This window comes from Urocitellus parryii, chromosome 1 (assembly GCF_045843805.1).
Source record: "Urocitellus parryii isolate mUroPar1 chromosome 1, mUroPar1.hap1, whole genome shotgun sequence".
NCBI classification, from domain to species: Eukaryota; Metazoa; Chordata; class Mammalia; order Rodentia; family Sciuridae; genus Urocitellus; species Urocitellus parryii.
The window spans coordinates 203,283,837-203,296,697 of NC_135531.1; the positions used below are offsets into that span (position 1 = coordinate 203,283,837).

Sequence of the window (12,861 nt, forward strand, 5' to 3'; positions counted from 1 at the left end):
TAGACAGAAATACAGAGTAATTTAAGGAAAGAGAAAAAGAAAACACTATAAATAAAAGTGAGAAGAGAAGGCTTGAGTTTTGTGGAAAAATGTGGGAATTGGTAAATCTTAAGTAAAATATCAATTAGCCTACGATACAGTTGTTGAAAAAAAGTAGATGTAAAGATATTTGTATTTAAGAAAGAGGTCAGTTACTTTTGAATCATTTATAATTTTCTTTAACTTATTAAGAACTTATGCCAGACACTTCTCCGTGCCGAGATAAAAATAGGGAAAAAGACAAGATCTCTAACGTTAGCTCACTAACATGTGGCAAAAGACAGAGCTAGTTAACTTTAATAGCATTTAATGTGTATTCTGTAGTCAACTTCCAATATAGTATATACCCTGAGCTCCATGTGGTAGAGATCCTATTTTCACATTTTGGATTCCATTATGTGCCTAACACAGCACCTTGTAAGCAAACAACATGGATTATATGTCTTTTGGGGCCTAAAAGAGCTAAAAATTTAAAAAGTAAACACCTGTCTGACCATTGGGTATGTCGATCGAAACCTTCAGGTTTTTCTTCAAAGCGTAACACACACATATCTGCGAATCTATTACGTACAGAACCGTTTTCAAAACAACGCTTTGAGTACAAAAGGTACGGTGGAAAAGGATTCAAATTGTACACTGCGATAATTGGCGTGGATATCCCAACCCGTCGGACAGGTCTTTCTTGATTAGTTTTTCAGATGCAACACAAAACGCTGAGATAGAAGTCACAGCGGTAGGTCGCATCGCCTAGGCTGGGGGCGCGGATGCCAGCTCGCGCGTCCCGAGCTCCCTCTGGCAGCTTCAAGGGCGCGGCAGACCGGTTCCCACCCGCGGATTCCACCCACTTGGTGCTGGCGACTAGGCGACCCCCAGAGGAAGGGCTGGGCGCCGCAGACGCCCTTTGGAGTCACCGTCCACCATCCTGGGTTCCTCCAGGACTGTCCCTGAACGATTGGGCGGGCACTCCAGAGAGTCCAGTTGGGCGCGATCTGGACAACAGCCGTGCAAGGTACCCGGCCGCAACCACCCCGCCCACCTACAGCCCTGCCACGGCCCAGAGACTTTGAGGCACCCGCGCCCCTTTGTCGAGGGATCTTCCGACCAAGCAGGCCGGACGCCGAGGCCTCGCGTTATCGAGCCTCCGTCCGCCCCGCCTCCTCGCCCTCCAGTCAGCCCCGCCCTCGCTCTCACCCCTCCCCCGCTCCCGCCTCGCTTCCCCGACAATCTCCTCGCGCTCCCGGGCCGGCACGCGCGCTGCGCCCGGCCGCCGCTGCCGCCGCCACCGCCGCCGCCGAGCGTTCTCCGCTGCGCCTAGTTTCCAGCTTCGGGCCGGAACCGGAAGTGTGGGGGGCGGGGCCCGGCGGAGGCCAGGAGACCGAAAACGCGGCCGAGCCCGGAGCCCGGAGCCGGAGCCAGAGCCTGGACCAGAACTTGGCCGCCGCCTTCGCTGCTGTCGCCACTGCCTCCCGCCGACCCTTCCCCGCGCCGCTGCCTCCTCGGCCGCCACAGTCGTGAGCTCGGTCGCCAGTGGTCCGCGGACTTTGGGTGTCCGGGTTGAAGGTCGGTCCGGACGTCGGACCCAGCTCGGTTCCCGAACTGTCCGGGCGGCAGTGGACGCCGCCGCCGCCGCTGCCTCCTCTTTGCCTCAGCCTGGCGTTTTGTTCCGAGAGACTCGAGAGGCGAGCGGAGCTGACAGTGATTTTGACAGTGATTTAAACCCGCTTTTGTTGTTGTTGGCTTTTCGTTGTTTGGTTTTGTGTGTTGTGCGTGTGTGTGGCGGTTTTTCCCCGTGGTGCATTTTTTTTTTTTTTATTGTTGTGCTTTTTTTTTTTTCCCTCTCTCTCTTTTTTTTTTTTTTTTTTAAGAACCCCGTGAACGTTTTTTTACCCCCATCCTCGGGGGCTTCCGAATATGTTTTATGACGGTTGATTTTACACCAGGAGGTTTGTCTCCGAGGAAGACGCAGGAAACTGGATATCTAGCGAGAACTTCCTTCGGATTCCCCGGCGCCTCGGGAAAATGGGAGCCGCTGCAAAGTTGGCGTTTGCCGTCTTTCTTATCTCTTGTTCTTCAGGTAGGTGCAGGGAGCGCGGCGGGGCTGCTACTGCGGCCGCGGCTGCCGCTGCTGGTGGCCGCGGTTGTTGTTGGGTCGGTGAGCTCCAGTGGAGCCTGGGGAGGTTTCCCCACACCCCAAGCCCGTCTGCTGCTACCACCACCCCCTGGTCTGATTGTGATCTGGAAATCTCCATGAATTTTTCTTGTTTTGAGTTAGGTTGACGAACTGATAAGAGTGAGTGCTGTGTTGTTGTGGAAGTGAGAAAGTCATGGTTTGTGGCCATAACACTGGATGACAGCGCTGGTGGGGTTGCTGTTAAGCCACAAATACCACAAGTGACAATTTATGCAAAGGTTGAGACCCAAAAGGGGTATTCTGAAATGTCATTTAGTGTAAGCTCCTCCAAAACAAGGTTTTTTTTTTCTTTCTTTTATGAATGTCATTTTCTAGTCTTCTAATTAGTGCTTCTCCGGTGAATATTACGACATAAATCAAGTCAGTTGATATTTAATTTTGACCGTGAGAAACAATGAATCCTATCAGCAATTCATTTGTCTCTTCTCACGTTTTCTTCAACTTCATTGTCCAGCAGTGTTAAAAATAGTTGTTGTTGTTGTTGGAGTATTAACTATAACTCAGTGCAGGAGAGGTATGCCGCTGTCTGTTGGTAATGTGCTGGCTTTCAACCATCATTTATTTGTGTGCTCTTTTCAGGCATAGATTTTGCTTACCTACGGAATACTTATTTTAAACGCTTTGTGTGGAAGCATTGTTTTCGGTTAAGAACAGCCCATGTGAAATTGTTCGTACTGTTAAATATGCTGTGCTCATGAGATATATTTTAGCCAAAGGTTGGTAAGAGTGATCTGGCCATTTTATATTTGAAATTTTGATTTTGTGAGGACGTTCTGTGTTGCAACCAGTGGTTGGAAAACTAGTCTTTTGTATTTGAAATTCTGTAAATGAATACAATATTTAGCAGCAAGGTGTGCAAATGTACATAACAGGAGAATTAGTTGCATAGATGAAACAGTTTAAAAATCATAATGGATATACTTATCCTAAGTATTCACTATCCAGTTACTAGGTTGTGAGATAGAATTATAGGAGGAAGAATGAATTGACAGGTTTCATGGTCATGTCTTTATCTCGTTTGCCACAGGGAAATTAGAGGGTGGTAGTCTTTTCTTTGTGTACCTCTGTGGTGTGTGTGTGTGTGTGTGTGTGTGTCTGTCCCTCTTCCCCACCCCCCTTTTAATAGAATCTTTTGTAATGTATAGAATTTTGCTGAATGGTACATTTCCTTGTGGTTAATAAATGGATAAAGTCTAGTCTTATGTCTGTAGTGGTATTGATCAGTTCCGGGTGGGCTGAATGTGTTGTGAAATGGCGATCATTGCCAGAGATTAACCAAAAGAATCATGTCTGTTTAAATGGAAGAAGAAACATGCTTAAGGCAAGCTGACAGTTCTTTTTGTGCACGGTTTAGGGAGGAAGCTAAACAATGGTGTGTCTGAAATGAATGAAGGCCTTGCTTTTGTGAAATGACTTAACCATGTAGTTTTTATCTTTCCTGTAGTACTCTTTTTCCTCTGTCCCTTATTATGTTTTGAATGGTGAACTCCTCTTATTCAAATCCCTTTTTCGGATCTCCTGCCCTTGAGAAGGAGGGGCATCATGGCCACTGACCAAAGGATCCTGGACATTATTCCCTCCCAAACCCACCTGAGTCACATTAATTGGTGAAGGATGTTATTCTTGAGTGGTCTTAACGTATTACTTCTAGAAAAGCAGGCTGTCGCTATAGATCTTACAGCTTCCTCTGGTTTGGGAGTAAAAAGAATTGAGCATTAGTTTCTTGGAGGATGATTTTTCACTGGGCCAGAGGTTAATATTGAAAATTTTGATATAAAGTATTTTGTTGCTATGGAGCATAGAGATAGTTCATTTACATTAAATTAATATTAAGTATTGTTGCATAGATTGTTTTTTTAAATGAACATTCCTATTTGAATTAAAATATGTGGTCCTATTGAATATAATTGAAGTAATCTTAAAAGCCTTAATCCATATTTACATGAAGGTTTTTAGTACTTAAAATGTCTGATTTTTAAAAAGGGCTTTGTTATGAATCAAATATTCTTTAAAAAAGGATTATTGTGTTTCTCCTGCTAATTGATTTTTCTGTGTAATGTGTAATCTGGCATGCTGGAAGTATCAGAGTGGTTGTTTTTTATGAGAATTAAGAAATTTATCAAGTTGTCAGATTCTTTTTTTTTTTTCCTTTGATATCTCATTTAAAAATTTTTAAGTGGGAAACAATAGTAAAGAACAGTCCTTCTAAGTGTTCAGGATGGAAATGTTTTCTTTAGTATTTTGTGGACTTTGATTTTTCAGTTTCTCATTCCATGGTTTGTATTCTGGAGACTGATTATGCAAGATATAGCCAAGTGTATAATTTCCTCCTATCTCTCATTCCAGGGGAAGCATTTTGAGTTTTACCCTCATCCTGGAATGCTTTCAGATTCCCTTTGATTTTGAATTTTTTCATTCCTCTTATCTCTTGGTTTCAAAATACAAATCTGCTTCTCAATTTTTTTCCTTTTTAAAGCTTCATGGTTAGTTTGTATCTTTTCTTATAATTTGTTAAAATATAAGGATGAATTTAATACTTGTCCTAGAACTTAGTTTATTCTACCTAGAATAATGAAGCTATTGTGGTATCAGAGCTACATTACATTTTGTAAGAATTCCTTTGGATTCTGTGGAAGCTGGAAAGTGTGGTCAATATATTTGATGAATAAATGAAAGTATGGTAATTATGTTACATTTTCTTCAGTTCAGCTAGGCTATCTGTGTGTGTGTGTATGTGTGTGTGTATATGTACGCGTATTTGCTTGTGCGCCCTCGCTAGTGTGTGTGTGATTGGAGGGAGAGTTGGCACTGCAGAGAATCTTCTGAGATTCTTGTTAACTTTGGCTAACAAGTGTAGATATTAAATACGTTGTTTTCTAAGAGGGAGGATCTCTTAAACGTTGTCTGTGATCAAATATAACCTGTTGAAACAGACTAGGAAAAAACCCCGACACACCCCCCATTTTATTTAGATTTTTTTTCTATTTATCAGGTACATCAGTAGTTTTCAAGTTGGGGTGATTTTTTTCCTCCCCTCTACTCCAGGGTACATTTGGAGATATTTTTGATTGTCACAGCTTGGAGTGTATGTGCTACTGGCATCTAGTGGGTGGAGGGCAGTGATGCTGCTAACCATCCTATAATGCATAGGACTGTCTTCCATAACAAAGAATTATCTGACTCAGTGTTGAGATTGAAGACCTGTTCTAAACTCTTAATTTTTTTTTTTTTCTCTTTGCAGTACTGGGGATTGAACACAGGGGCGTTTTACTACTGAGTTACATCCCCAGACTTTTATTTTGAGACAGGATCTTGCTAAGTTGCTCAGGCTGGTCTCATCATTCTGGAATTACAGGTGTGCACTGTGCTCAGTTTAAACACTTAATTTTTAAAAGCTTAGTATAGAAGTAAAAGTGCTGTGCTTCTTACTCCCCACAAAGTCGGTTATCTAAATTTTATCAGTATTTGGAATTGGTGATATCCAGTTGACCTTGTATTTAAAGTTTTTATCTTTTCATTATCTTTTAAAATTAAAATATGATTAAATTATGGAAATAGGCTATATGTATAGGTTATATATATTATTGCATCCCATTAAATTTTAATAAAAATATTTTGCTGACTTTTATCAGTAAACTTACAATGGTCTATTTTGATAGTGTTCATGAAAACTGCATATTCATGGATATGATGAAAAATTAGTCAAGGTATCAAGCCTAATTATATTGCTTTGGATCTGGGCTTCTCTCTGCTATACCAATCATCTTTAAGGATATTGCCTTTTATCTTTTTGAGATCAGTGGGCTGCATGGCTATGGGGGTATGTGTGTACATGTGTCTGTATGTATTTAACATGGTGCCTAAAAGTTTTGTATGAATGGAAGAAATATGTTCACCATCACATGTGCCTTGAATAGTTTCAACGTATAAATTCACCCTTTAAAAAGGATTTCTTTTGTGCAACTATAATTTCAAGAAACTTTCAAGTGAATTCTTAATTATATAATTTTCTTGAGAATCATTAGTTGGATTTTGGATACCATTAGACTTATTTAGGATACACTGAATGCTCTTCTATGATTTCTTGCCGACCCTTGCCCTTTTTAAGATTAAATGTTGATCATAATTAATAAATGCATACCTTATTTTGAACCCTGGATAGTTAACTCAGCCAGCCAGGATGAGAATTATAGTGAAATTTGAGATAGATTGATTGATTAGATTTGATTATATGGTTGTTTATTTTAGTGACAGTGTCTGCCTATGTTACACAGGTTGGCCTTGAACTTAACCATCCTTCTGCTTTAGCCTCTCAAATGTTTGGAATTATAGGCATGTGGCCACCATGCCTGAATTTATAGTGAAACTCTTTAAGTAGTGCTATACCATTCAGAGGAAGTCTGAAGTCACTTCCACAAAAAGTATGCAGATCAGCCTCATATTGTCTCTCTAACATCTCTTCATGGCCCTCTGGTATGGTACTACTGATATTTTCACCTTTGGATCCACCAGAGTCTGTTCTAAAGAAATGAAGACTAATTAAACCAAATGAGATTTTAATACTCACTAATTTGTTCTTTTAGAGTCTAAGACTTATTTTTTTTTTGCATTTTTCTTTTATAAGTACTATTACTTCTCATCTTTGATATCAGATTTGTCTTTTCATGCTTTCTTATGTTGCCACTTGTCACAGTGTTCCTCAGATCATGGAGGAAGTTGGCAACCTTTAACACTGGGGTTACTGGTATACCTTCACTATTTTTGTTGTAAAACTCATCATTTCCTTCTGTTATAGTTCCTTTTTCATATTCTTCCTTTTGTCTACTCCCCTGCCTCCTTTTCCTTCTGTACTTTCCTATACTGTAGGCTGTTTACTTGTGGAACCTATGCTAAGTATTCACCATGCCTTAATAGGGCTCACTCATTATTTTCAATGAAAGCAGATTGAATTTAGAATGTTTGAGATTGACCAGATATTTTTTTTCCCTCTGGTTTCTGAACTACTGTACACACATTTGGGAGTAGTGTTATCTCTTGTAATCAAATAGCTTGAACTTTAGATTGCTCTTATTTTCCTTTTCATATTCAGGTTTTTCTTAACTCTTTGCTGCTGTCATATAGTCTCTTACTAATTCATCATCTCTGTTCATGCCAAAATTTGACCATACCTGAAAGTATATTTCTTGCCACTGATGGGCCCACATTAGCTTTTGTTTGTGGTACATTTAATTCTGTTAAGTTATGACAGCCATGTCTAGACAGAACATTGATTTTAAATTAACTATTGAACATGAAAGTTCCAGGAATAGTGTATAGAGGAAGAAGGCAGGAAAACTATTTTAGATAGCAGTTGATTTTCCATCATTCTCCAACTAGATTTCAGTTAGTCATTTTCATATACCCAATACATCTAGTGGTCAGGTTTTTTAAAATAAAGGTATTTAAAGGAAATATGTTGATCCTGAGGTTGAATTTCTAGAACTTTTAGAATGGTAGACCTAAGGGGGGAAATTTGGAGTTTCTTATGGATAGTACACAACAAAGTTGGTTGTAGTGTTGGTTGACTTGGGTTCTTGTGCCAGTACTACCACTATCTAGCTCATCTGTCATTTTCTTTTACCTGAATCATTGTTGGTCTTTTAGCTAAGTCCAGTTAGTTCCCTGTTACTACTTTTCTTTCCAGTTCATCCAGATAGCTGCCAGAGTGGCCTCATTAAAAAATAAATCTGACATCACTTTTGCTTAAAATCTTTCATGTTGAGTCACCTTTATAGAATCTAAAGTATTAGAATGGTACACAGGGTCCTTCGATTTTTGGTTCTTGCCTATTTTCTCTAATCTCTTTGTATAGTAGTTAAGGGTATAGGCACTGACATTAGATTTCCTTGGTTTAAATTTTTACTTCACAGCTTAACCTTGGCCAAACTCACTTTAAATTCATGTGCCTCAGTTTCTTCATCTACAAAATGGGAATATTAACAGTGCCTGCCTAAGAGATTGGTTTGAGATTAAATGGCACATAAATGCTAAATATTTTGCTATTGCTTCTCTTTAGTGTGGATTCAATCAATACTTCATTCATACAAATTTGAATTACAGTTTTCTGGATGTCATCTTGTGTATCAGTAGGATATCTTTGTACATGTTGTTTCTTCCTCCTTTACCTGGCTAACTCCTGTTGTTTTAAAAGACTAAGTATCACCTCTTTAGAATTACTTTCTCTCTATCACCCAACCTAGATTCAGTTAGTTGTTTTGTGTTCATCTAACATCTTGTAAGTCACCTAGATTTCAATAATTATTGCAAATGTTTACTTTCCTGCTTTTACTTTACACTAGTGCAGATGTTTACTTTCCTGTTTGCACTCTTGAAAACATCTTCTCTTAATGTACAGACTCATTCCTATAACCTGGTACACAGTAGGCACTCAGCAAATGTTTATAGAATGAATGAAATGAAATTATTTCACTTTTCTGGGCCAGAGATTTCCTATTATGTTAAGAGATGAACTTGGATTAGATGATTTGAATTAGATGATCTCTGATTTTTTTTCCTACTTTAAAAGATATAAGATTCTATAATTTTAGGATTAGTGTTCAGTAGTGACATTTTGTTAAGAAAAATTATTTTGCTGGTAGTTGTTTTGATATTCTTAAGTTCTGATCATTTTTAAAAATGCTTTATCTTTTTCCTTAGACTAAATCTTTTAATATAATTTGAAATTTTATACTTAGAAGACATCTTAGATATCTTCAAGTTTCAGTAGCTTTCATTCTTTTTTGGCCATAATCCACAAGAAGAATTATACATTGTGTCATGACTTAGTTCTCATGTAATTGTGTATGTGTGTTGTATGTGTGTGTGTGTGTGTGTGTGTGTGTGTATGTATGTGTATGTAGCAGAACAAAGTTTCATGAACTATATAATCTTAATGTGAGTAGGATACTTTAAAAAAAAATTTGATTTCATTTTTAAAATGTTGAATTTGACCCATCAGTCAGTGACCAGCCAATGGATTGTAAACTTCTAAAACACACTGACCTAGCTCATCAACTTCTTATTCTAACCAGTACTTCAGAGAAGGAAATATGTTCAGTCAAAAAGATATACACTGAACAAAACTGTGCACTGAAAAATATGGTCATTATTTAATCTGTAATGGAGAATGTGTGTCTAGGTGTTGGAATATAGGGAAAACTGGTCTCAAGGGACACTTTTATTTCTGTTCTGGACTAGTTGCATAAATTAAAGTACATAAGAAGGTGTTGTAGATAATTTTGGGGAATTCAGACTTTTTTTTCATTTAAGAAAATTAGAGGAATTATAGCCCAATATTAGAGAAAAATAGTATCTTTCCAGGAGTTTAGAAGAATATTCATCTTATATGAAGCAAAAAGTACAAAATAGCATCAGGAGCACAAGAACAGTTGAGAGTAGACTTGACCATGGTTGGAAGGCAAGTTGGGATAGAGGAGTTTTGACCTAATCTGAAGAAAAGATTTATGTAATAAAGAGATATTCATAATTGCTTAAAGAGGTGGGATATTCTTGGTCAAAGGGGTAAATGCAGATGAAAGTAATTAAAACTTAGAAAAGGTAGAAGTGATATAGATCCTGATGGATGTTCAAATGTATGATGTGGAATATAGGACAGAAGAGCAACTTGAATATTAATGTAGATGGAGGTAGTACTAAATAAAATTGGTAAAGAAGTTATAAGCCAGAAAAAAATAGAAAGAGCTTTCATAACTGAATAAATACACAGATAGACATGGATTTAGTGATAACTATGAATTAAAATATGCACACAGATTTGGAAGAATGAAAGCGCACATAAAAAACTGGAGAGCCTGTGATATTCTCTTATGTGGTGAACACTGTTTGATGAATATATGATACCTACTTACAGAATTCTGAGCTTTAATGGCTCAATATGTTGTTTGTGCTTAAATAATGATCATATTCTAGTAATTACATTAATGAGTCTTAACTGGTCATCTAGATTATGTTTAAATAATGGTCAAATTCAAGTAATTACAATAATGACTCGTTATCTAGATTTTTATATTTTTATATTTTATATTTTTTTTTATATTTCTAAATCTGTGTGAGGCATTTTCCTTACAATAAATTATACTGTGCTATCAAAATAGATTTAGATATTTTTCTGATCTTGGTATATGCTATTCATACCTGAAACCTAAACCTTTCATTGATCATTGTTTTGTACTTAATACAGACAGTTTTTCATTTTTTTGGGGGGGTCTGTTATCACACTGGGAATCAATTTATCCCCTAATGTTGCTGAAGTAACAATGTTAAGCAAGGAGATACTTACTAAATGTTAAGCAAGGAGATACTAAATTGGACTAGCTACACATTTGGGGGAGGGGCTGCCTTATGAAAGATTTTTAAATTAAGTTTTTACATATTGTGATAGAAATAAGTCTGTCTAGTTATAAAGCTTGAAGGGAAGATTTTTCCTAGTTGTTATTATTGACTTTAAAATTTATATTTTATAGAAAGGCCATTATTAGGAAAAATCTGTTGTTCACATCTTTATGACTATATATTAAAAACCAAGCTTGTTCCAAGGCATTATTTCAAGAGGAAAGGGCATGGGTAAATTATGAGATCTTAGCAGGTTTCTAAAACTCTGAGATTAATTTTTTAGATGTGTAAACCAAGTTGTATTAAATAGAACACTATACCACATAACACGGTGGCAAATCTAGAGTAGCTCTCACATACATATGTTAATCATTAATCTGTCTTTGAGTCTAATTGGGAAGGATATAGTGTGTAAGACATTTAAAAGTATAAATTCAGTTTTTGGGAGATTTTTTTTTTTTTTTTTGTGGTACTGGAATTGAATCCAGGGATGTTCTACCACTGAGTAACATCCACAAGTCTTTTTATTTTATTTTATGTTGAAACAGGATTTCTCTAAATTGTCCAGGCTCACTTCAAAACTTGTGATCTTACTGTCTCAGCCTCCCAGATTGCTGGGATTACAAGGATGTGTCACCATGTTTGGCTTTCTTGGGAGATATTTTTAAATTTGCAGGTATATTACTTATAAACTAATGTTAAATCACATTCTAACTAAAAATGATACAGACAAAATATCAGTATAGAGTGCTAGATAGATGCCAGGAAATAAACATTCAGATATCATGGTTCTTTACAAAGAGTTCTTTAAGGTCTCATTGTTCTCACTCATTAAAAAGAAACATTGGCATAAATCTGCATCTGTATTTGTCAGAATTAAAAAAAAAACGATTATTTCATTTCAATTTTAGGTATTTTAAAACTTCTTTTTTGATATAGAATTTTTTGTGTTTGAAAGATTCTCATGTCTTTTTTTAGGTGCCAATAACTTAAGCTTTGAAAACACAATTAGTTGAATTTTAAAATCAGTATTTTGAGTGTGGTATAATATTTTGGAGTAAAATTTAATAAGAATCTTTCACTCAAATTCGTACTTTCCTGGTGACTCTTCTTTGACCTTTGACAACCATTAAGACCTCACTTATCCCCAAATTAAAGATGATAAAATAGGTGCTCATTCATTTAACAAATAAATTCTGGATGGTTTGCTAAGTGTTTGGGATTTGGCAGTGAACAAGACAGACATATTATGCCCTTATGGAGCTTATAGTCATGAAGTAAGCAGTCAAGAAGCAGTCAAGTGAACAACTAAATATAGAGGTCATATTTACTACTGTCGAAACGAGCAGGGTGCTGAGAGGATTGCTTTTTATTCACCTCACATCATACATCACAATCTCTAATTGTTTACCTTCCTATTTATTATTTATCCTTTTCACTGCTAGAGTTTAGGTTCTAATAGTAGCTCCAACAGTGAAGCAGGGTATGTGTTCATCACCATATCCCCAGGACATAGCACAGTTTCTGGCACAAAATAGAAACTCAAGAAATGTTTAACTGGCTGCCCAAAGAAGTAAATGTGGAGATCTGGAGAGAGAGGAACAAGATCATACAGGACTTTGATCTAATAGGGGAGGGGATTAGAATAAAAATGCAAAGAACCAGTGGTAAGCAAAGAATTTTAAGGAGGAACTAGATCTCTTTTGTAGCTATCTGAAAAATATATTGGGAGGGTATAGGAGTATAGGTGTATAGGGTATAGGTGAAGACTAGTTAGCAGTCTGTTGCATCAATGTGAGCTAGACGCTCCAAGATCTCTCCTAGCATTGAAAGTTCTCTGATTGTATTGTACAGCTTGCTTACACTTATCAGTCTTCCTCTAGTATTATTTAGTTATCGGATGTTTTCTACTAGAAAAAAGTTTTTTTTATGACATAAGAACTTTGAATATAGTGTCTCAAAAAAGTAAAAAAAAAGATAATAAAACTCAGACTTGGTTATTGAATTTTTGTAATAAATTTCTATATTTATATTTTGTTCATCTGCTAATTTATATTCTTATTTAAGCATTCCCACTTCTGAAACTTTGGCTTTCCTCTTCTTCAAATGCTTATTTTTAAATGTTTTTATTTGTGTATTATAGTTATACATAATAGTGGGGTTCAGTTTGACATTCATAAATGCATATAACATAATTTGCTCCACTTCAATCCTTTGTACTATTTTTTCATAAGATCACT

The 12,861-nt window shown here is 37.0% G+C and overlaps 1 protein-coding gene across 1 annotated transcript in view; it reads left to right on the forward strand.

The window, feature by feature from the left end:
- Positions 1-1,303: 1,303 nt before the first annotated feature.
- Acvr2a (activin A receptor type 2A) overlaps positions 1,304-12,861 on the forward strand; it is a 74,933-nt gene continuing 63,375 nt past the window's right edge. The window contains exon 1 of the mRNA XM_026388548.2: positions 1,304-2,113. Within this exon, the coding sequence (XP_026244333.1) occupies positions 2,059-2,113 (55 nt within the window). The 5' untranslated portion in view covers positions 1,304-2,058. The remainder of the gene's footprint in view (positions 2,114-12,861) is intronic.